At 33.4% G+C, this 26,070-nt stretch overlaps 1 protein-coding gene across 45 annotated transcripts in view; it reads left to right on the top strand.

Annotated features, from left to right (window-relative positions):
* Nucleotides 1–26,070, top strand: part of LOC145291553 (phosphatidylinositol-binding clathrin assembly protein LAP-like) — a 343,700-nt gene that overhangs the window by 114,485 nt on the left and 203,145 nt on the right. For all 45 annotated transcript variants that reach the window (XM_080137599.1, XM_080137598.1, XM_080137615.1 and 42 more), the window contains exon 3: nt 3,612–3,687. In XM_080137599.1, the coding sequence (XP_079993725.1) occupies nt 3,612–3,687 (76 nt within the window). The remainder of the gene's footprint in view (nt 1–3,611; nt 3,688–26,070) is intronic.

Here is a 26,070-nt window from a genome sequence, read left to right as displayed (position 1 = left end):
AACTGCACGCCTGTGGAATTGTCTTCCGTTTTCCTGCTTTCCGGCTGACTACAATATGGTTGTGTTCAAGTCTAACATAAATAAGTTCTTGATGAGCCGTTCCATATAAGTTATCAAATTTACCAAATTTTCATTACTAATGATTATTATATTGTCCAATTTCTAATGTACACTCTTTAACCCTTATCCTTGAGTGGCCTCTTGGCCTTGATAATGTGGTGATGCCTATGTAAAAAAAAAAAAAGGGTATCAGGAAGCATTCGGTCTATAAAAATCTTGTGTCAAATAAGGAAATGACTTTCAAAAAACGTTTAAATGTGGGGCATTTATGTGAAAGGTCTTGTGAGATTGTTGAGTTTTGCATTGTGTCTGAGAAATTTGTTGGAGAGGTAAATCTGCTAGAATGATTGTAGGAAAAAATGAAAAATATAAGCTGGATGGCATATGAAAGGTGTGAAAGCATAGGTGCTGCTAGTAGTTTCATTGCAGATAAGTGGTTAAAGTGATTGAAATCAATCGTGTAAGTGAGCGAATCATATTGATAAATGATTGGTGGTTGGTGAGAAAAAAAATCACAATATACTTAGGAGGCACCACAATGGTGCTTTAGTAAAGATGCAAAAGATGAATTCTATGGCAGGCTTATTGTAGTAACTAGTGTTAGGTTGATGAGAAGAAGGTACTTGCTATGGAAGCAGATTTGAATGGTCGTGTTGGAAAAATCCTAGTGATTTTTTTTTCTTTTTTTTTTTTTTTTTTTTTTTTAATGGAGAAAATACATATGCTGATAGGAATTCACAAAGAGAAAGAATTTTGTGATTAACATGTTGGTTACAAACACTATATTAATAAAATGGGAAGCCATCTCACAAAGATTCGAGACCTTCATTTTTTTTTTTTTTTTTTTTTTTTTACTTCTCCTAATTCTTTTTTAAAACAAAGTCTCATTTCTTTCAAATTGCTAGAGCTTTCTGTCCTTTTTTATTTTTATTAATCTTTGATTTTGTTTGTTTCTTTCTCTGTTTCAGCTTGATTTATTTTGTTTACCCTATACTTGAAAACGATTCATGATATGGCTGAGGGTGGTAGAAAACTTTATTCCATCAGAGAATGACGCCCCCCCTCCCACACAGATGCACATACATACTTGAAATTAAAAAAAAATGAGATTCTTCTTTTTTAGGCAGTTTTGTGAGAATACCCTGACAAACTTGGCAGAAAGAAGAAAATCAAATTTAAGTTTAAGAGTAAGAGATCAGTTTTGCATACAAATTTAATGTGAAATGCTCCTTCCGCTCAATTTCCGAGCCATTCTAGCATTTTTCTTTTTTCCATGATTGATATATTGTGTGCAGTTTTGGAGGAAACGGGTCTAGTTTTTTAGGTGACTATATGTGATTTTCTTTGGGGGGAGGCTGCCACTTAGACCAAGGATTAGTAATAGGGTAAATAATTACATTTTTTTAATTATCTTTTCAATATAAAATCTGTATGTAAAATAATTTTGATTAACTGCCATAAAAAAAAAAGCTAGAATCGTCTGGAAATGGATCATTAATATTAAAGCTGTCACTAAATCTGTTAATTCTAACACAACTTTAAACATTTCTGTATATTGCTTGAACAACCTTCGCCCACCACTCATTTACCTTTAGTGTAAGCAAAATCGACCAACAACCTCTTGTGATACTGTCAAAAATTTTCTTTCAATCTACAACAGCAAAAGCAGGTTCTTATTAAAACACTTCTATTGCATTTGTCTTATTTCCTCTGTATTTTTTAACAATTTACAATTATACTAAATTTGCATTTTTTTTTTTTTTTTTCGGGATAACCTTTTCTATTATAATCTGTCAAGTCTGTGATCATCTCAATGCGTGCTTCAGATTCAACATTTCTTCAACAATGCCTAAGGGTCCTGCAACCTTAGTCTTCATCTCACAGCTTCTCTTTTTTGTGTTAAATAAATAAAAAAAAAGCTGATTTCTACCAAATTGCTAGAACTTTACCTACTTATCTTTTTTGTCATTATTTTTCTGGATTTCATTTCTTTTTTCCTCTTTTGTTTAATCTTTTGTTCTCTTCCCGTTTTTCCTATTTAACTCAGTCGCGTTTCATCTTGCTTCCTTTCATCTTGCATTCCTTTCCCTTTTTATGATAGTTTTCTCTGAAAACTGAAAATCTTCATTTTGCTGTGAGTTCTAAGATTTCAAACAATTCTTGAAAAAAGGTAGGAAAGTTTGTTTAATCAAAGAATAACTTTGTCTTTTCCCACATTTTTTTTTTTAATTTAGACTTTTTTGAAATGATTAAATTTTTTTAGGCAAATAACAAAACTAATTTGACTATAAATGAAGCTAAATTGTGGCAGATGCTTTCTCCATCCACACATCTGATTGAATAACAATCACTTCCAAGTCACAACCTTTAGGAAGTTGAAAATTTAATCACTATTGGTGAGAACTAAGAAGGAAATAGTAATTAAAATTATTTCATACTTCTATTTGGTCATGGCTGACAGAATAAAAATAATATACCCCCAATAGATTTCAGATCAAAATTCTGTATAGGCTCCTGAGTTGGACAGGATGCATCTGAACAAGGTTGGATTTTAGTCGAAATGCTGCGAAACTAGTAACGAAAATGAGAATAATAGTAAGGTTTAATTAATACAGATAATCAATTTACTGATTTGATCATTTCCGATTCAGTTTTGTTTTGTGTTTCTCTTTCCAATATAAATTACATTACTAGTTTCAATGCTCAATTCATGTGGTTGTTTTCATGTGGCACAGCAGTTTAAAACTTGTTATATTCTGTTTTTCAAACCAAGGCTATAGAGTACAACTTGCTCTACTATATTACTCTGAACTTTGAGGAGGACATCATTCTCTTTCTCAAGAGCAATCAACCCTGTCAGCTAGGTTTGTAGACTATGGTAACTGTACTTCTGCAGGAAGTGGAACTCCCTGAATGGGGCTGTCAGCTGTACGTGATGACTCATGTGAAGAACTGAATCTGTGTTGGCTGAACAGTTTGTGTTTTAGTTGCTCATATGATCACATGATTTGGATCTTATATTAGACTTCTAGTCTAAGAGGCTCGATATGATCAAGCAGCTAGTTTTGATGACAAGCCTTAGATTTATAGTCTCAATCATTATTTAAATTGCACCAATAACAAGCACAAAACTCTTTTTCCTTATTAGTGTTAACCGGCAGTGGCTGAGGATGACTTTTACCTACATTGAATCTGAGGCACCCAGTATAAATATTGGTGGCCTCAGATTAGCAAAGGCTCGGGGTTCTTCTATCAATGCCAATATTTGAAAACGTAAGTAAAAAAAATTAGATTTAGTGACAAGCTGCAAATATGTGTAACTCAGTTGATGGTGTGGGTGAGCAGTAGCAATTCTTTTTTTTTTGTTTGTTTTAGCTTATTTTGACACTACACTAGAATTAAAAATCCTTCATTCAATCTCAAAAGTATAAACTTATTAAAAAAAAAAAAAGTATTAGGACAATGTTTTTCTCTCAATATTCATTTTTGCTAAACTATATATTTTCTTTGCTTTTCTAAATTTTAAAATGTTTATTTTTTTTTTTTTTCAGCGTTTCACACAATATCTGGCTTCAAATAATTGTTCATTCAACTTGAATAGTTTCTTAGACAAAAGTGGAGTCCAAGGTGAGTTTTTTTTTTTTTTTTTTTTCTTTTTTTAAAATTTTTCTTTTAATTTATTTTTGTCTTTAATTTTCAGTCTTTTTTTTTTTTTTTTTTCTTTACTTTTGACCAGTCAGCACAAACATAGCCCAACAGAAATTTTTTGTCTGGATTCCAAATAACAAGTAGTTATCATTCTTTATGTTTTTCTTATAAAACATAATAATGCTGAAGACAAGAACTAAAGAAAAAAAACTATAACTATAGAAAGATGGATTAAATTTTATTCAATTTAAATTAATACTAACATTTTCCAGCACATCTCCTTAGCTATTATCCAAAGCGCCATTATGACGGTGTCCTGCTACATCTAAGAATAGATGGGAAACATATTTCCTTTCATTTCAGTTTTTGAGATAAGGATTGATAATTTGCATGTTTTGGACTGTTCTCAAGTTAGATGTGAATTTTCACAATGTTTTGGCTTATAACATCTGATCACCTTCAGGTCCGTCTTGCTGAACTCAAAACTGTGGCACAATGCATAAAAGTGCTAAATATTAATCAGTTCTAAGTGATGATCTTCTGGAGTTTTAGGGTTCAATCTTTAGGTAGATGATACTAATGTTACAATTGTTACTTAAAATTGCTATTTGGTCATGGCTGATGGAATGGTGACAAGCTACTCTTTTCGATTAAATAAAGGGTTCCATAAGAAATTCTGTACGGATTCCAGAGTTTTCCAAGATGCACTAACTTTGTAGGTTACGTGAACTGAAACTAAACAAATAAATGTAAAAGTTGTTTTTAAAATTTGCTACACAGATCTTACCATACAAAATGGCTTACTGTTATTTAAACAATAATACAATATAGTTCTATCAAATAAATTTGAGTTACTTTAAAATATTTTGCAAAACTTTTGGTTTTGTTTTCAAAAATTTGTAACATTTTATGTTAAACAAAACTTTACTCATAGTTGTTTTTATAAACACATGCTTTGGCACATGTACACTCTCACCAGTGAGTGATCAAAAAAAACCAAATCAATAAAACTTTTTTATGCATACATTGTGTGGCGTATTTATACATGCTTGTCTTTATTTCATAGTGACTTCTTGGCCATGATCCCTTTGTGGTTGTTGACCCTTCATCTCTTTAGCCATACAAGCAAAACTACGCTGTAGAAGTACAGTTACCATAGTCTACAAACCTAGTTGACAGGGTTGACTGCTTTTGAGAGAGAATGATTTCCTCCTCAAAGTTCAGAGTAATATAGTAGAGCAAGTTGTACTCTATAGCCTTGGTTTGAAAAACAGAATATAACAAGTTTTAAACTGCTGTTCCACATGAAAAGAACCACATGAATTGAGCATTGAAACTAGTAATGTAATTTATGCATGAAACACAATGAGGACTTGCTGAACTTTCAAAGTTTTATTTAGAAAAGATTTTAATTCTGGGGGAGAGACCATTTAATTAATTAATAATTTACTTTATTTTTTTAACTTAATCCTAAGGATGGGAATTGATTGGCGCAGATGGGTAAAGTCTTGAGGTAACATTCATTTAGATTATCTCTATATTGTCTGTACTGCTCCCCAACCGAGACTGACTAGAAACTCTCTGTTCTCTTGCTTGAATATGTGACATCATTTCTATCATCATATCATCCGTTACCTGCATTTCTAGTGCATTTCGTTTATGGAGTTAACCTTTGGCCTCTGCTTTAATAACGTTCCTGTCGCTAGGTACATTTCTGTTTGCCACCAGGTTATCCTGACATATACTAAAGTGACCCTTGCCAAAATTAATACTATTTAACTTAATCGCGACTTACTGGCGTAGGGTTTCAGTATAAAACAAAATAAATACTACTTGTAACAAAAAATTTAATGCTTCAAGTTTTCTATGCACACAAATGAAAAGTTTAGGAAATCCCTAGTTTTACTTTTGTTCTGCCCTTGTAAATTAATTATAACTTTTATTTCTATAAAATTTTAATTTTGACTCAGATTTACAATTATGAAGTATAATTTATATGAAAATATGCTAAGCCTTCATATTTGTACGTTAACACATTTCATAAAATGAGATCATCTGATTAACAAAGATGATGATTAATTTGATATTGCTAAAATTACAATTGTACCCATTTTAAAATGAATTGTTCCAAAATCACCCCATCCCCATCAAATAATCTAAAATGAATACATTTCTAAAAGTGATGTTTTATTGATATGAGAATATTTTCTTTTTACAATTAGAAAACAAAATAGTGTTTTAAAATAAGTTACTACAATTTTAAATAAGAAGCATAATCATTTTATTTATTAAAAGAATAAAAGCTGACATTTTTATGATAGAATTTTTTATATACGATTAACCCAAACAAACAGCATTTCAAAATGAATATTATTAACAGTAAATTATATAGATTGATGCTGAAAACACCATGAAATTTCCATCAGGTCCCACTAGTTAAGAATTAACATCACTCGTAATAGTCGAAGATGTATGAGCTATTATAGTAATGTCTTCTACATAAATCTGCTTTAACCTTTCACCTATAACATGGTCATCTTTAGATGACTTTTCTTCAAATGATGTAGCAGTGCCCATTTTCTCTTAAAGTGGTGTTGGGTTACCAGCAGGAATGATTCATTCCTGAACTCCTCTTGGGAGCAGAGGACCCAATGTTTTGCAATTCAATCAAAGGCATCTTCTGGCATCAGTAAAAAAAAAAAGTCACAAATATGTTTAAAATACTTTTATGATAAGTCCTATCACCCTAAGCATGTAGAACCGGCTTCCATTGAAGGGAGTGAGGGGTCTACAAAATATCAATTTGAAAATGGTCGCTAGTCACATGTATGTCCTAGTAAGGAGAGATGTTTTTGCCGTTCTTGCAAAGAGGTGTCAACCATCCTCCTACATACAGCACCTGGTATTCCCAAATGGTCACCCATCTGGTAATGACCAGGTTCAACATTGTTTAACTTTGGTGATCTATTGAAACAATGTATCAATGTGATTGTGCCATTTATATAATAGGATAAATGACCGGCAGTGATGAATCTGAAGAAACCAATCAATCTTTTCAAAGATGTACATGTCTTCATGTCATGTATTCTTTGTGTTTATCGTGTACTTTGGAACTCACTAAATTTTTATGCCCAATATGTCAACAAAAACTTGGTCAGAATGAACTCCAGTTATCATGGTGTAACTATCTTTGTTTCAGCTGTCCTGTCAACTTTCCCATCTTGAATCTTCTTTTTGTGACAGTTTTGTTTTTTTCTTAAAAAAAAACAAAACCTGTTATATTTTTAAATAATAATAATACAAGAAGTATGAGTATGAAATCGGCAAACAGGTGGTTGGAGAGATGAGGGTAAGAAGACTGAGTAGAATGAGTGCTGAATCTGATTGAATGTAGGGAAAGAGAGAAACTGATGACATATTTTCAAACAACATGTGGTCGTTTGTGCCGGTTTTAGAATTACAGAATATAAAGCATTGATACCAGATGCATGAATGTTAGTTTTTCATCATCTTTGTTGCAAAATGAGGCATAAGTCAATATTTTGAATCATAAAAAATATAGAATTGAAACTTTTCCAAAGAAAAATTCCATCCATGATGCTGACAAAATGGAAATGGTAGTTTGAAGATATTGGAATGTCCTGACCCCCCCCCCCAAAAAAAAAACAAACAAAAAAAAAAAACATGTTAATGGTAAGATAATTATGCACAAAAAAAATTCTACTTAAACAAATGGCTGTAAACAGTGAGTTCTCAGCTAAGAATACAATTAGGATTCGTGAGTAAAACTAAGACAAACACAACTTTTCTGGAATGTTGCTCTTCATTACAACCTCGAGAATTCATTATCAAGAAATGGTCACCTAACAATTACATCATTTCGCTTTTTATGAAAATAACTGATTAGCATTCCCAGCCTGTCAGCCTTTATCATGCAACATTGATGATTTCATATCTTAATTTGTTCAATTCACAATTTTTCGCTTATTTCCGAGTAATTTTTTTTTTTTTACACAAAGTAGTCACTACTTATCAAGGCCCAAAGGCTACTGGAGGATAAGGGTTAATAATATATGATAGTCATCATGACAACAGTGTAGTAACGGTTAGTAGTGAGAATTTGATATAATTGGATTATTTAAGGGGACAGCTCAGCAAGAACTTGTTTACATTGAACTTGAAAAATAACCATATTGTAGTTAGCTGGAAAGCAAACCAGCAGAACAGAGTTCCACAGGCGGGTAGTTCTAGGAAAGAAGCTTAATTCATGGAATTTATATTTAGATTTAGGTGCAGATAGAGAATGGTGGTGGTAGTGTCTTTTGTGAAAGTTTGGCGAGGGTGGACCATAGATTGGAGCTCAGATGAGCACTTGCCATGAAAATAATGATAGAGCAGAGACAAGCTTGCAACATTTCTTCTCTGGTAAAGAGGTTGCAGGGAAGAGAAAAAGGCATCTCCTACTAGGTTTCAAAGCCAATTTTGGGCTCTGTTAAGGCAGGATAAGGTGCTCTGTGGAGCTCCAGCCCAAATGGGACAACAGTACTCCATTTTCGGACGTATTTGACTCTTATTCAGGTAGAGGATTGCATTGGCAATGAGATATCTGCTCGTGCATTAGAATGATCCAACCATTTTTCCAGCGACCTTATCAACAAATTTGATGTGTGTGTGCTCCGTTTCAGATCAGGAATGAAGGTCAGACCCAGAAGCTTGTCAAAATATGGTGCTTCCCCAATTCATTTCAGTTTGGGCCAAAATGAGGGTCAGAGCATTGATGGTGGAAATTGAGAAGCTTGTTTTTCGATACATTAAAATTAATCAACCACCTTTTTCTCCATTGCACTACATGCTTAAGATCAGAAGAGAGAGAATTAGAGATTATGGTCATTTCCAATCATAGTGTTGCCATAGTTGATAATGTCTTCTGCATAAATGTCTACGAATGATTTTAGTATGTGATTTTGGAGAACATTGATGAAGATCAGGAAGAGAGGTTGGCCCAAGATGGAACCCTAAGGGATGCCAGCATTGGTATTGTGAGCTTCTGATTTCTGCCCATCAATCTCTACTCTTATGAACCTATCAAAGAGAAATGATTTAATAATTAAGATGTTCTAGCTATTCTGTAGCTGGTGATCTTGTGAAGTAGATGTTTGCCATACTTTATCAAACACCTTTGAAATGTCAAGAGCAATTACCCTAGAAACGACTTCGACTTTTTACTGATGATAATGAAACAGAATGGTTAGTTAATGTTACAGGGTTAGTTTGTAGAGGTTATATATCTAATGAATAGTTACACTCCTCAAAGTGATTTCGGGACATTGTTATTTCATTGTTATTAAGGAGCAAAAAAACTCATGCAGTGGAAGCAACTATGTGAGTAGGCTTGTTAGAAAGGCATTAGTGTGGATTAAGACTTTTACCTTTAGATTTTTCCATTTTTTAAAAATTTATATGTTAGTTTAGGTACAGGATAACATTATAGTGTGAGTAGGTATTAGGAATTGAGCTAAGAATTTTGCCCAGTCACTGTATATTTTAGATTACAGGAGGGTTAAGATGTAGGTGTAGTACAGTACGGGTATAACTGGAGGTAAATTTTAAGTCCTGGCATATTCCGTATGTATAATTAAGTAAATAGATATTTGGGCAAGTTTTCAGTAGATGCGAATAGATAGAAGTTGTGTTAGTGTGTTTCTACTATTGAAGGAAGATAATTTCAGTTTTCATTTAAGAGTCATTGAGCGTTTTGCATAACGGAGTATTAGATTTGGTTTTGTATTGATCGTTGCAAAACCATGCAACCTCTCTCCCACAGAAGATATGTTGTGAGCCTGTCTTTGTTTTATTATTATTTCTATGGCAAGTGCTCGTCTGAGCCCCAATCTCTGGTTCCCCCTCGCCAATCTTTCATGATAAACACCTGTCCAGCTAAAACCACTGTCAGTAATTTCCCTCACTCTTTATCTGTGCCTAAATCAAAATGTAGATTCCATGAACAAAGCTTCTCTCTGAGAATTGCACGCCTGTTTCCCACCTGACTACAACTTGGATGTCTTCAAGTCCAACATAAACAAATTCCTGATTAATTGCCCCCTTAAGTAAGATACTTTATCAAATGTCCAATACCAACTATTACTACGATATTATCCCATTGATTACTGTACACACAATAACCCTTATCCCCAAGTGGCTTCCGGGCCTTGATAAGTAGTGATCCCCCATGTAAAAAAAAAAAAAGAAAAAAAAAATAGTTCTGTATAGGTCACGTTGGACATCTAACATGTAAATGCATTATTGTTAATATGAAGTCATGAAAGACTGATTAGAGTGTGTAACTATATATACATCTATAATGCGTATATATATATATTCTATATAAGTGAGCTTGTCTGTCTCTCTGAGGGAAGATCTCTACCAAACTCCTTTGTGAATTTTTTGGTCTACAGGCTTGACACTTGATAAATAGGGGATTTGGACTCCTGGAACAAATTCAATTTGGTCTTTAGCATGTAAAAATAGCTGCTAAGGGGTCACAATTGTGGGGGGGGGGGGAAATGGAATTTGGCAAGTATAGGTCGATTTATGCTCTCTTATGAATGTACAAATATACATTTATGTTAATGTTATTTTTGAACTTTTTATATGCATAGCAAGTAAGGCTGGAGAGCTATGTTTTGATTTTGATTCTAGCTGATGGTACCTAATTCATATCTTTTTTTTTACTTTGGAAATCATTACAATATAATAATCAATAGACAATTGGCTCTGTAATAATAAAGTAATCTGCCCAGGTATTACATCTTTAAGTTCGTGGGGGATATAGTATCTGTTCTGTTGTCATAAGACCATCTTTTTTTGCTTTTTTGAGATGGGGGGATAGTGTATCTTTTATGTTGCTATGATACTATACTAGCAAGCATTATTATCTCTATTTTGAAGAAGCTATTTGAGTATCTTATATCATCCACGAGGCATTACCACTTCACCTTTGGGGAAGGGGATTGTCCCAGGCTTTATCTTCTCCTTCGAGAGATAGTGTATATTTTCATTTATCATACATTCCTCTCAGGCAGGACCTCTCTTTATTTTTATTTTTTGAGGGGTGGGGATACAGTAAAGTATATGCTCATTCCTGACAATATCATCCTTCCAGAATTGCCTTTTCCTCTTTTGGGGCCTAGAGGAAGGTATACTGTTGTCATGATATTGTCTTAAATAATGATCTCTTTCTTTGGTGGTCAATTCGTTCATTATGACATCATCCTTCTCAGCCTAGAAAAAATATGCTCCTTCCGGTCACATAATTTTTCGTGGTGTGTATGTGGATGACTATAATGTTCCTCATCTTGAGTTGAGCATATTGAGAAGTGATACACAAATTACCATTAGCGTATAAGCGATGCTCTTTGTGTAAAGAAATCGAGATGAGGTAGTTCATACGATGTCGAAACATCGTTAAACTCATGACTCCCACAGCAGCCACCGATAGCGTAGTGGTTAGGAGCCTTGACTGTTGTATAGACGATCGGGTTTCAATCCTGGCTTGAGGTAGTTGCTTGTCTAGCCGCACTGATGAGCTGTGAAACAGCGAAACTACTGTATGTGGATGACATACATACATACATACATATATATATATATATATATATATATGTTTGTATATATAAAATTTTGTTGAAATTTCAAAGACTCACATTTTCTTTTTTATAACCTTCGTTTATTTCCTGGATTTTTTCCATTACAGCTGTTTCATTGATGAGTAGGCAATTTTACGATTTATGTTTCCATAAAAATATCCTGTCCCCACCAACTTCTTCAGATGTTTATCCATTAGATTTTTACAACAAAGGGTATATTCTTAACACGCTGAACATTGTATTTGGGTAAAAAGATTTCCAAAGCCATGCCTCCTCACTTCCTCCAACTTTTGGTGTTATGTGAAGATAGTTTTCCATTTTAACCCGTAGTTTCGATGTTAGGTGATTATGATATCTGTCCTTAAAGCAATCTTTTTACCCAAATACGATGTTCAGCATGTTAAAAATACCCGTTACCCGGGTGTTTGGAGGTGTGTGTGGTTTTGGGTAAATCAAAACTCCGGAGGTGGGGAGGGGGTTAAAATAAACAAAAATAAAGTTTTGGTAGGTGAGTATGAGGATCGAACCTGAACCCTTGAGGCAAAGTTGGAAATTAAAGTGTGAAAAAAAAATCGTGCAACGTTAACCACCGGGCCACCACAACATACTAATGGTTTGAATTTAAGTAATAAAAACGGAATTGACACATGGCCGCAATAAAAGTTAACTCTACTGCTTCTATTTGACCTCATTAATGAGGTCATAGAAGTAGGAGACTTAACTTTTGCTCTGTTTCTGTTTGACCTCATTAATGAGGTCAAATAGAAGGAGCGGACTTAACTTTTGCTGCTGGTCAGCTTTTAGGTTTGTTTACCCAACTGTTTTTTTCCCCCAAGATGTTAGGGAGGGCGAAACTAGCTCCCCATTGTCCAGATTGAATAGCAGTTGTCTGATATATGGAGTTTGGCCCCACATTGATCAAAGCTGATTGCTTCTGGACGTTTCCCGGTGCGATTGCCTGGAACAGTGGCATTTAGCTTTGAATTAGTTTCGCTTTTTATACGAAAAAGCTGAACGAACACAAGACGGGCTGAAATAGCAATAATTTTGTAAAAATCAACGTAAATAAATCTAGACGCTACACGTGTTCCCAAATCCTAGATATTATCTAGGGGGTATATAAACAGTTCTAATCAATCGTACCCCCCCCCCCTGAAATGGTCACACACATTTTGCCTTTTTTATATATATATATATATATATATATATGATGATGATGATTGCTGCATCTTTACAGATCATCGCCGTCACATTGAGTTCTCCTAATCTCGTTGTCCATGCCATCTGAGATGACTCTGTACTCCTGCCGCAGATTTGCACATCTTGAAGCAGATGTGACATACAAATTGAGCAATTTCCACTGAGTTGACTTCCTCTGGAGGTTGAAGGGTATTCCTATGAACAATCACGTCTTCTCAAACTAACAGTAGACTTGCAAACTTTGCTGTATATTAAACAGATCGTTTGGTTCGGACTAATAGGTGCAAAGTTGACCTGAACAGGAGTTTTGTGCGACATATATATGCAATAATTTTGTCTATACAACAGTAATTAAAATAGTTTAATAAAAAAATAGATAACTTACTAAATAACTTTCTTCTAATATTGCTCCCTAAAATTCATACTGATAGGCAAAAGTGAGGGAAAGGAACGATTGATTGATTGACTGGTTTTCTGTCTTAATAGCTTTCTCTTTCTCTTTCTCTTTCTCTCTCTTCTTTCCTATTAATGCCATCATTGAGTTTGTAAGAAAATTATGATTGAAATGCTTATTTAAAATTTTTGGTTTCACTGAATTCTGAAATGGTGAACGTGTGTGTGAGATAAAAGTACAGAATAGTTAACATCCCATAACATGAAACACTAAACACCTAATTTATATCCAAGGCATTAAAATGTGTAATTATCTATTCAACTATCAAAATTTTAATGTTTATAAAACTTTTTATTTCTCATTTTCTCCTCCATAAAAATTTGTCTTCCAACATTAATGGCAGTCAAGACATGTAAGCATATGACTGCCATAAAAACAAGATTGTCATAAATTGTTAATTATTCTGGACTTTTATCATATATAGAGGATGTTCCAACAAAAATTACTCACTTTTTGACTTGCCAGCACTTGGGCATTTTGTGTGCAAATAATTTTTATTGATCTACAATCCTAAGAAGTTAAATATAGGAAGTGTTGTGGAAATTATTATTGTCATTTAGAACTTTTTAATGGTCTTTCTGTTTTTTCGCAAATATTTAAACTGCCTGTATGAAATTATATGGAGACAGAAAGAGATTATTTGTAATTTCTGTCTTCATTTTTTCAAAGTGCATCTCCTTTTAAGGTCATAGAGCGATGTGAGGTGGGTCAAATGATTGCATATTATTGTGTACCCTGTAAAAATAGCTGCTAAGAGGTAAAAATTGAAAAACAAAAATTAGAACTGTGCAGGCGTAAGTCAACTTAGTGTTCTTCTACAAATACGCAAATATACATTTATATGTTAAAGTCGGTTTTTTTTTTTTTAACTATTTCTTATCCACCTAATGGTAGCTCAAACTGTAACAAGACAGGAGCGCTGAATAGGTAAGTTTGCACATCATGATGGTAGTGTGGAGCTCTATCTTACTGGAAGTAAATCTCCTCATCCTCAAACCTTGTTTCATTTTCCATCAGTAAGATTAAGTAAATTGAACCACTGACAGTTTGGTCCAAAAAAATTTTTTAAAAATGTCCTAACAACCCCCAATGATGGCATTTCACATCAGTGTAATGCCCAGTAAGTTTGAATGATGTCCATAGCAAACTGTGCAATTCTGTTAGTTGACGTGACCATTTAACTTGTAGCTATGATCATCATCCCATAAGAATTTCTCTGGAAACCTGATGTTTTCTGTGAATTAGTTCAGATACCATTCACAAATTGAACTTTTCGATCTTAAACTTGAATTGATATTGGAACGTAACTTTTTCAATAAGCTTTTTCCAATGAACAAGCGATTTTGTGTGTATTATGATACAGTAAAACTAGGAATAAATATAGCGGCAGTTTCAAGAAGAAATAGAAATCTGGTTTGTTAGACTAAGAATATCACACTTTATTCTGCACTTCAGTCACTGCTCGAATCTTTGAATAGAACTTGATTTTTTATCTCTCCTGAAACCATTAATATCAATATGTAATGCAATTTTTATTGCATGGCATTGTATAATGAATACATGCAAACATGATTCAATCCTCTTTATTCCTTCAAGACCATATAATGTAGATCATAAATTTATATCTATTTTTCTTGTATTTCTAATGAGTGATCTGAAACCTTATCAATATTTTACACAAGAATTATTCGAAGTTTGTATTTTAAATATTGGTCAAGTATTTGTGTAAAAATAATTTCAGACATTTATGTTTCTCAAATTCTCAATTTTTAGCAACAATCTTTTACCATTTGAATTTGTATACATATATACTTCACTTGAGCTGTAACAGTTACTTTGTTGAGGATATAAGCAAAGTAGGACTTGGAACCCTTCCCTCAAATCTATTCCATTGAAACTTTCTCCGTTAATACAACTATACAAAATTAGGTATGCATCTATGTTGATATAGAATTTGGTCCTAAAGTGATCAACCCATTATAATGAATTTAGTTTTATGCATAGGAGGCAAAGAGAGGAATTGAAGTCCTTTGTGAAAATTCAGATTTTTTGTGAAATTTTAACAATAAGTGTTAGGCATCAATTAAATATTCCTCAATGTTATTTCTTTGTAGTATTTTTAAGAGTTTTTATATGCGGCATAATATGGGCACAGCTTCTCAGTTGAGAAGTTAGATATTTCAGATTTGTATTGAATTTGATCCATAATCATTAGACACTAATTAAGAAAGATTATCTGAATTTCAATTTCTTAAGACCCTTTAAACATTAAACTTTAGACATTTTCTATCATGTAATCAAAATTGGAATAAGAATTTTAGACATTATGTTTAGGAGCATTATATGATAATTTGAATCTTTTTAAAACGATAAAACGTGGTGCAAAACTTCTATTTGAGGGATTTTATACATTCTGTAACAGGTAATCTTGTCATATCATGCAAATCAATACAAGCCTACCTATAATCATTATTACTACAGAGTGGAATGATAAAGTTGTCGCCCTAAAGAAAACACTTTTTTATTGAAAAAATCAATTCAAGTAATTATGTAGTAGAGCTGACATCTCCTCAATCACCACCTTGATATGGGTTCAGAACTGGGAGCCTGCCTTTCCCACAAGTGCCAGTGGGAGCTTGGCAAATATTTGACAGATGGCAGTGATCAGGCTGGCTTTGGTGTCGTAGGAAGTCATGTGATGTTCTTGACGTATGACCGAAGTAGCCGCGTGGGTTCAGGTCGGGGGAGGAGGGGGCAATGAAAGAAGGGTACAAAGTCGTAGCACTCATTCTGAAGCTAAGCTTGGGTCTCTGTATACTTGTGGATCGGTGCTGAGTCCTGCTGCCACATCCAGGATCTGCCAATGGCCACCTGATTGCACCAGAAGATCACCACACTCTTCAGCACGTCCAGGTACAGTTTGGTGTTGCCTTTCAAACCGACTTCAAAGATGAGAGGTGGCATGATGTGGCTCTCACTTGATACCACTCCAAAGACAATAACCATGGCCGGAAACTTTGTTTTCATCACCCTGGGCACTCTGTTATTTGATGCATTTTAAGGGTGTTGGCAATGGTCCTGTTGTCATAACTTGGATCAGTATAGAGCATGTGCTGTACAGCCACGCATCTCTGATCTCTCTTGTTGAACATGGTGTCACTTTCATACATGATAGACTCCTATTGCTCTTGGGATTTGTATACAACTGGCCAACTAATAGATGGTCTGCAACAAAAAAGAAAACCGATTTTCTATCAAACAGGAAATGGAATCCTGTCGTTTTTCCTAGGACGACAATTTTATCATTCCACTCTGTATTTTACTTTGATTTCTTTTTAAAATTCATAAACTGAAATTTGATGAAACATTCTTGTTGCATAACTAAAATTAATTCACTTTGTTTTTAGATTATTCTTCAAGGATAACAAACAATAAGTAAAGAAAATATTTTGCTTATTTGCATACGTTGTTAGTGTGAGCACACAAATCTAAATTGGATGGCAATTAGAAACAACTAAAAAGCAACATAATTACTGTAGTAATTGTCTGTATTTTTGAGATGAGGTGTTTTCATTTATTGAGATTGTCCGACTGACTTCCTCATCTTGGTTGTTATAGTCACAACGTTTCGGCCGTTTTGCCCTCCGGCCTTCATCAGGTGTTTTGTATCGAACTGGGGAACCATTTGTTAGGAGTCTCGAACCCAACCCTTTATTATTATTACGGGGGTACCGTGTTCGGACTCCAGCCAGGCTCTGGGACATAGTTGCTGATTCTCTGTTTTGAATGCTATTTTTCACTGCCTTCGTTCAGGATTGAACTCAGCACCTTTGGGTAACTGTATGCTCGGACATAACAACCTACTGAGCAAACCAAGCATAGAGCTGAATGCAATTTGGACACCTCTGATAGAGAGAGAAAACCTTGAATAACAACATAGGTTTAACATTAACAAAAACCAACTAAGAATTGTCCTAGTGACATATGACCGAGTGGTCCTAGACGTAGTATCAAAGTTTACAGAGCCTAGCTGGAGTCCGAACACGGTACCCCCGTAATAATAATAAAGAGTTGGGTTCGAGACTCCTAACAAACGGTTCCCCAGTTCAATACAAAACACCTGATGAAGGCCGGAGGGCAAAACGGCCGAAACGTTGTGACTATAACAACCAAGATGAGGAAGTCAGTCCGATAATCTTAATCAATGATAATTACTGTGATGCTTACAGAGAAATGAAAAAGTATTAGAAAGTACTTGAATTAATTGTGAGAAAGTGGCAATAGAAATACATAGAGAGGTGAGGGATTTGATTAGTTAATTACAGATTAGTTAATTAGAAAAATGAAAATGGAATTTTTTTTTTTCAAATATCACTCCTTCCCAGAACAAAGGAAGGTTGTAGCATGTAGTTTTTTCTCATTGACATTTATTGAGTCGATTTCTATCAGTATTTTGTTTGTTTCATTTTCGATTTTTGAGTGATTATTGAGACTCCAAAGATGCAGTCTCATGTCCGATATTTTGTTGCAGTTCTCACTTGAGCATTCAACACTACTTGTGTTTCAAACTAAATAAACACTTGAAAATAAATTAAAACAAAAGGGGGGTATAAGATATGCTAAATATATTTTAATTCATGCAGATTTCGTATCATTACAGAGTCAATTCTCTATTGAATATTATATTGTACCTAATATATAGTGATTTGGAAAGTTTAAAAAAATGATTTGGGTGCCATCAGCTAGAATTGAAAATAAATATTTAGTGCTCCAGTCGCGTTCCCTACTGATGTAGCTATTGAGAAATAGATAAAGATTTAATATTAAACGACTTGAAGAAATGAATTGAATTTGGGCATGCACAGAAAGAAATAGAAATATGTTCGCAAATTAAAATTTAAATTTTCAACTTACCAACATTCATTGTGTTATCCATCTAAAGATTTTACTCATTATAAACCATCCTTGTTGTATGATTACTATTTCATGTTAATTTCAGTGTTTATAGTTTAAGAGTTTATTGATTAAACATTTACACACAGACATCGACTGTTTTATTTATATAGATGTGGAAATACATTTTTCTACCCAACGCCCCCAGGTAAAGGTGGCTTGGTCACTGAAAAATCAAATTGTGTCTAAGGTAGAGGTAAGCATGATCTGTTGAGCAGTCAGATTGTTGATAGTAAATGGGGTTTCTTTTTTACAAAAACTGAGTAAACTTAAAGAGAAAACTTAAAAATTTGCAGAGAAACACAATTTATACTGAAGCTTATTCAATATTTAAAAAAAAAAACAACTGAATTATAAATTTATGGAATAAACAAATTAAAATCAAATAAGTTTTAAAAATGAAATTCAAAAATAAGTTTTAATGAAAATTCAACGATAAATTTTAAAATTGAAATTCAATGATAAATGGGTTTAATGAAAACTTAAAAAAATATACAATGAAACTTCTTGACAAAAAAAAACTATTTTAATAATTAAATGCACTTTAAAAAATTATATATTATGTATTATATTATTTAAAAAATTATATATTATATAAAATATAACCCTTCACTACAGTATTTTCCCTACAAAAAAAGTTTGTTTTAATTGCGCATCTCTGAATGTAAAATAATTCTTTATTTTTCAGAACAGAAAATAGTCTTTTTGGACCAATTTTATTCATTTCTCGGTAATTTAATAGAGAATTGAAACCAAAAAAAGATCCTTGTAATAGTCTACCGCCTACCGTGATCATTGTACTTTATTTTGCTACATCAGCAGATCACATTACTTTATTGGAATGGCCTTCTATTATGAAGGCCATGTTTGTTCGCCTATAAATCTGTCTCCTATCACAGTAGCACTTTGGGTTTCAGTGATATTATGCCTTATTTACTAGTTGGGAGTGAGGGTGGGGGACAGTATTTATATTCTTTTATTAATTATCTGTCCTTATGAACATGAAATATTATTTTAAAAGTTACCCCCCCCCCTCAATTTTTGGCCAATTAAAATCGTTATGGGTGAATGGTTTACTCACATTTTCACTTTCTCATTCTTTCTTTTTCATAACATACTAGTGAAAATTTTATTGGTAAAACAATATAGGAAGAAGGAGTTGGGGGCCTTGCCTTATTCTATTCTATCAAAATTAAGTCAAAATGACTCATTAAAACATTGAATTCTGTAGATTCACCTTTTTGTCTTAATAAGCTACCCCTCCTATCTAGTTTGTATTTGTTTTGTGTCTTTTATTTTGTGTTACAAAAAAAAGTCGATTCGAGTTTTTAAAAAGAATTTGTAATAATCAGAAACTACAGTAGTGTTATCCAACCTATCTGCTATGTCTTTGTGTGTCATTTCCATCTACGTTTGTTGTAGAGTGACAGCGCCTCTCACAACAATAATGGACTAAGTCCCAAAAGGACTGTATATAATGTATTTATATTTGTTATTTGTGTAATGTGAGAGTTAGAATAAAAAGATATAGTTGATTTCCCAACTTCCAGTGTATTTATTCTATTAACTAGTGGCATAGAACAGAGTGACGACAAGAAAGAAATCCAATCTGTTGTAAATCAACAGTTAATAGAATAAATATACTAGAGGTTGGGAAATAAACATTTTATTCTTGCTCTCACATTACACAAATATAAATATATATTATTTAGATTTTTTTATTTTTTTACTTAGTTCATTATTTATATCATTCGTTTTGAATTGTTTTCGTCTTGAGTGTTGTTTGTGCAAGCCTTTGACCATCATCAGGCATGTTGGTTGTTGTCTTGGAAAAGAAAGTAGAAAAGTTACTGGCTTCGTATATATTTTTATATTCTTGAAGTTGGTGTCTGTTTTTTTAGCTGTGGTTTCGTATGTGTGAAAAATTTGGTTGATAAAGATGAGGCAATTCTAATAAAGATCGATAGATTATCTTCCTTCCATCGCTGAAATTTTAGAGTGTACAATTGTTGTTTTTCCTACAATTAGAGGTTCCCAAATGCTATTAATTTCTAAGCTTGATCTCCTTAGTAAATTTTTTTTTTTTTTAGTATATGTGATGCCTCTTTCAGTCACCTGATTCTCCATCTTGCATTTACAATTAGTTACGTTATTATTGTGAGATCGCGTACATACTCCCAACTAACGCAATAAGCAGCAAAATACCAACTCTTCACTGTCAGAAAGTCTTTTACTTCAATAGTTTCTTTCCTAAAATTGATAAACTTTGAAATTCTTTCTGTTTCCTGCTTCTCTAACTGTACAACCCTGCAGAAATATAAGTCTAATGTGAATAGACATCTCACTGTTCAACTCCCCACAGTCCAATCAAACACATAGTCTCACATCTAATATGCTTTGTTTTGGGCTGGAAAAAAAGATCCACTTGAAGAAGGTTGAAGGTTGCATAGTCTGAAAATTCCTTTGCAGCAGACTTGGCAATTTCTTCAATTGTTCCAATTCATGTTTTCTGTGAATGTTAAGCCAAGGAGTTTGAAGGATGAACTCACATCTAGGGTGTTATTTGTTATGGCAATCGATGGTCAAAAAGGTTTCATAGTTGTTGAAACAAAGAAGCTTAGTCTTACTACCATTAAATCTATTTTCACTATAGACTAAAGATCGTTTTCTATGGTTTCTATTATTGTTTTGGATATGTGTACATTTTTGGATATGTGTACATTTTTGGATATGTGTACATTTTTGGATATGTGTACATTTTTGGATATGTGTACATTTTTGGATATGTGTACATTTTCGTTTGTCGAACTAAGAAATACTTTACTTTTATTTAATCCATGAGTAGCTTTTTCTCATCCCCTCATCCATGATCACAATATAAATCTAAATAATTTATAGTTGTATTCTAAGTATCATCCATAATGAAGATTGAACCTTCAGCTACCAGAAGACTATCACTTAGAATTGAATATACATATCACTTTTATCCATTGTATCAAAAAGGTGACACATGTTACATTCAGTGAGTATTATATGAAAGTATAGGATTCCTCTAGCTTTCTCTGACCTTATGGCAAAAACGACCTCTCTCATCACATCTTGGCTCTTTGGCCAAAGTCAGTCTACATTTTTTCATAACTTATTTCATTTAAGGTTGGCACCTCGGATGTTTTAATGACTAGCATGTCCACACAATGGCCCTCTTTTCACCAGCTGGCATATACATATTAGTGTCAGTTTCTTCATGAAAACCTGGGGACACTGCATCTAGAGACTAATGGCAATGTTTTCCTTGCATATGTACATCATACCATATAATTGTCTAAGGAAAATTTATTAAATAAACAGCACAAAGTCGTCCAAAATTGTTTGCATAGAGCCAAATATGTACTTTCTCGTCTAAGGCCAAACTAAGTAGTTTGAAGTACCTAAATACTTGGTTCAAAGTAGAATACTGTAATAAAGTAATGTAAATAAAATACTATTAGTATAAGTCCTCTAGCTTAAATTACCTCAGCAGAAATTCCAAAAATAAAATTAAACAATACGTAATATGAAATAAACAAAAATAAAATAATATAGACATAATATATCCAATGCCATTATATTATGAGAAAGAAACCTGTTTAAAAATATTTTACAATAAAACTAATCCATAAATAGTTTAGATATGTTGTAAAAAATGAAACCTCTTATATTGACAACATAATGAGTATAAGAAGTTAACTTAATGGAAGCAATCATTTTTAATTGCAGGGGAAATAACTATGGTTCATTTTTAAGCAGGTTATGTTCCTTGGAATTACGTGAAATAAAAACAAGATTTAGATATAAAATGCCTCTTCAATGAGTTGCCCTAACTATCTTATAATAGACTTATTTGAATATATTTAGGTTTTTAAATATTTTTTTCTCTCCTGTAATTAAAAAGAATATACTCAATAATTTAAATTTGATTAATAAACAATACTATAGCATCCTACCCAAAAAACAAGATAGCCACCCCAGAATATAAAATACATTTAAAATATATACAGAGTTAGTTTCACACCCACAACTTAAATCAACCCCATCGCAGATTTTAACCTCAGTTAGCATACAATATACTGTAGTTATTAGTTTTAAGTAGAATAAAATCCTTTTCTATTTTTTTTTTTTGTATTTTAAAACCGAATAGAAATTTTTTTTTTTTTATTACATTTTCACCCCAAACAAGGCACATTGCCACTTTGGTGTAGGGGGTTACTATCAGGGTCAGCAACTACTGGGGCACTATGTAGGGATTTGGGCAGCAAGATGTTGGTTCACGTTGCACTTGAACTTCTGCATGTCAGTACAGTTAGGGAAGCAGGATCCTGAAATAGAAATATTATATAATTTAAATTCATGCAAAAATAATGGTATGAATAGCTTTTTCTATAAAACAAAGATGGCAGCATAAACATATGATGCGAGTTTTTTCTATCAGCTTCGTTATGGTCCTGCTTCTAAGAAAATGTTTTTTTCTGATGTGTATACACAAGAAAAATTTCAATGTTAACATACATATGTTGATTGTTCAACATAAATGAAACCGATTTGTAATGTACCAAAGTTTTATGTTGAAAGAATGATTGTCAAGATCAATAAAACCCTGAATCTTGGAATATAACAAAATTGTTATTCATCTATATATGCTCTGTTATATTTAACAAGCATAGTCCTTTTAAATAAAAAAGTATTTGTATACACAGAGTGAAATATAATCGCAAAAGCATATTTCTCTTTCTCTCTCTCTCTCTCTCTTTCTCTCTCTCACACATATACTGGCATCTTATGTCCATAATACCATATGTTTTCCTATTTCCACTTTTTATATTTTTATCAAATTTTGGAATGGATTTACTCAGCATTGATTGGGTTAGAGTGAAGTACTGATATAGTTTTTAATCTCATGAGGCACAACCAGCATATCCCAAGAATAAAAAGCCCTGTTCCAATCATCTTAATTGTTAATTTCTTTAATTTTGAAATTATAAACCAATTAAAAGTATTTGCATTTATTGATGTGCAACACGGATGCAAACTCCAACTTAGGACTGTAGTCCGCGATATGACCTTGAAAGGCATCCAGTTGTGAGGCCTCATTTGGAAGCTGTGTGAAATGTGGAGTTGCCTTTAGTTATCCTTGCTCCCAAGTTTCTTTTGATCCAGAATGGTAATACCTGTTAGGGCATCTGATGCCACCAGATCAGGCCGTCTGAGGATCCTGGTTTCCTGGTCAAAAGTGTACCAAACAGTGATGTAATTGTTTTTTCTTTTTCTCTTTGCAAATCACAATCATGTTCTACAAAGTTAAAAACAAAACAAATACAATGAAAAAATATTTGAAGATATAAAGAACTTGAAGAATAAAGATTTTTTTTAAAAAATTAATGAATTCAACATTAAATAACCTGAAAAGGGTTGATATACCATAAAACAAAATGGCTAAATCAGCCGAACATACGGCTGTACTACTCACTTTGATTAAAATGAAATATACTTATCCAAGCCTTTAAGTAATGTAGTTTCAATATATATATATATATATATACACACACACTGTTCACATTCACAAAGTATACACCCAACTTTGTATCAGAACCCTACAATATATTTTATAAAAAATGAATGTAATCTTGACTCCTATTTCAATATCGCCCCATTTTTGTCTGATGTAGTGGTCTCTTTGAACTGAGATTCCACTGAAACCTATATGCACATAAAACTGCTTCTGTGGTACCAGTTTTCAAGAATTCTGGCGAAAGAACTGACCCATTAAATTATTGCCCCATTAGCCTTCTGTTGCTTTTCATCAAAATATTTGAGTCCTTAATTAATCAAGCCCTAGTCCAACAACTTACAGCTGCTAAACTCCTGACCGACAAACAATATGGATTTAGGAAATCCCGTTCCACAGCAGATAACTGTAATCTCTGAACGTATATACCGTTCACTGGACAAAACGAAAGGGTAGAGCGGTAGCCCTCGATATATCTAAGGCTTTTTGACAGGGTATGGCACGATAGTCTTCTAAGGAAAATTAGATCATACGGTATCACTGGAAGAGTACACAATGTAATTAAATCCTTATTAAGTTAAGAAAAATCTAAGTTGTCCTTGACGGTCATACATCTAAACAATATGATATAAATACGGGAGTACCTCTCTATAACAAGCATGAGGGGAAAACAAATGAACACATATCTAAGGAAATGGCAGAAACACTAGAGGATGATCTCCGATCTGTAGTGGAATGGGGACAAAAATGGTTGGTCACATTCAATGCTGCCAAGACTAAACTTGTTTCCTTCAATAACTACAAGAAACCTTCTCTACCACCAATAGCAATGGCCAAGAACACATTACTTGAGAGTACTTCCTTTAAACTCCTCAGCCTAACATTTACAAGGAACATGAACTGGAATATGTACATTGAGAGCATTGCGAAGGCTGCTGCAAAGAAGATGGGCTCTCTCTACCGTGCTAGAAAACTACTTACGCCCGAAAGTATCCTGTACCTCTATAAGTCCACCATTTGCCCATGTATTGAGTACTTATGCTGATGCATCCGCTGCTTTTCTTTCCCTTGTGGACACGGTACAAAAAAAGAGTCGCCAACCTGATAGGTCCTGAACTATCATCTAGGCTTCAGCCTCTGTCCCACTGACAAAATGTTGCATCCCTCTGCCAGTTCTATAAGTACTTTAATGATGAATGCTCTGACTACAAGCACTTGACCCCCCCCTCCCTCAATGTGACTACCCCCGAAAAGCAGCTAAGTCCCCCCCCCCTTCATAGTAGAGATCCCTAGGTGTTACTCCAATAGTTTCTTCCCCAGAATTGCTAGACTTTGGAACTCCCTTCTGGGGTTCTGCTTTTCCAACTGTACTGACATGCAGAAGTTTAAGTGTAATGTGAAAAAACCTCTTGCTACTCATCTTCCTTTATAATGTCCTGCAACTTATGTCATCGATAGTAGCCCCCTACTTCAAAGTGGCAATGTGCCTTGTTTGGGGTGAAAATTGATTAAAAAAATAAAAATAATAATAATAATGTTTGTATAATAAACACACTATGCATATATGTGTGTGTGTGTGTGTTATGACTGTCTATCTCCCAAACTCAAAGTCTGTGAACAAACAAGCAAACTGATAGGAATTACAACTTTATTATTTTTTTTAAATCTGAATCGAGTTTTTTTTTTTTTAATTTTTTATCGGCAACTTGCATGTGGTTGATTTCTCCTTTTTTTTTTCTATTTTATGTGATTAAATCTTATTAAAAAAAAAAGGGATCTGATTCAGCATGTCTGAACACGGTCAGCTATTGCATGTTTTAGTGTCATCACGCTAAATGTTTTTACATGTTTTTTTCTTTCCAAATAATAAAAAAAAAAAATTTTTTTTTCCATTTATCTTCTGGTTTTCGAATTTTACTTTTTTCCCTTCTCAACACATTTATCTCCCTTTCCCATCACTCCTTTTTTACCTGCAAACATTGTCTTCATTATTACATGTTAAAAATACTTAACCAGATAAGAAACCCTGGTGGAGTAAGGAGTATGATTTTTTTTTTTTTTTTTTTTGTGTGTGATCAAAATGACTGTCAATGAATCAGGAAGAGTTAGATTAATTCATTCCTTTTCATATCTAAAATCACCAAAATTTATCCGTTTCATCAGGTCTATTTTCGAACTTGATGACCACTGAATGAACTATGAGAAAAATTTTCTGTTTTTAAACACCTAATAAAAATAGAATGAAGCATTCTCAAAATGGTGGACTTATGTGATCTTGCATATGTTGAATGCTGAGGATGGCTGCAAGTTCCATGAATAATTGTCAGTCTTGACATTGCAAGTTATCCTTCTCATCACCAAAAGAGTATATAGCAACAGTGTTAGGTGCATGAAGGTGAGTGCTTCCCCCAGTCCTCATTCGCCGGTCTTCAGCATAATGCCAGAGCAATAGTCTGATGGACATGCAATATTCAATCATGTCAGACTCAGCATATCAACTCTTATACTCTGTGGATGTGGGTGAATATAAAAAAGTTTGATTGATATTAGGGTCCGTACATCAATGG

Source organism: Euprymna scolopes, chromosome 12 (assembly GCF_053919585.1).
Source record: "Euprymna scolopes isolate OS-2025 chromosome 12, ASM5391958v1, whole genome shotgun sequence".
NCBI classification, from domain to species: Eukaryota; Metazoa; Mollusca; class Cephalopoda; order Sepiida; family Sepiolidae; genus Euprymna; species Euprymna scolopes.
The sequence above is the reverse complement of the archived record's forward strand: the minus strand, read 5'-3'. Positions and strand labels throughout refer to the sequence as shown.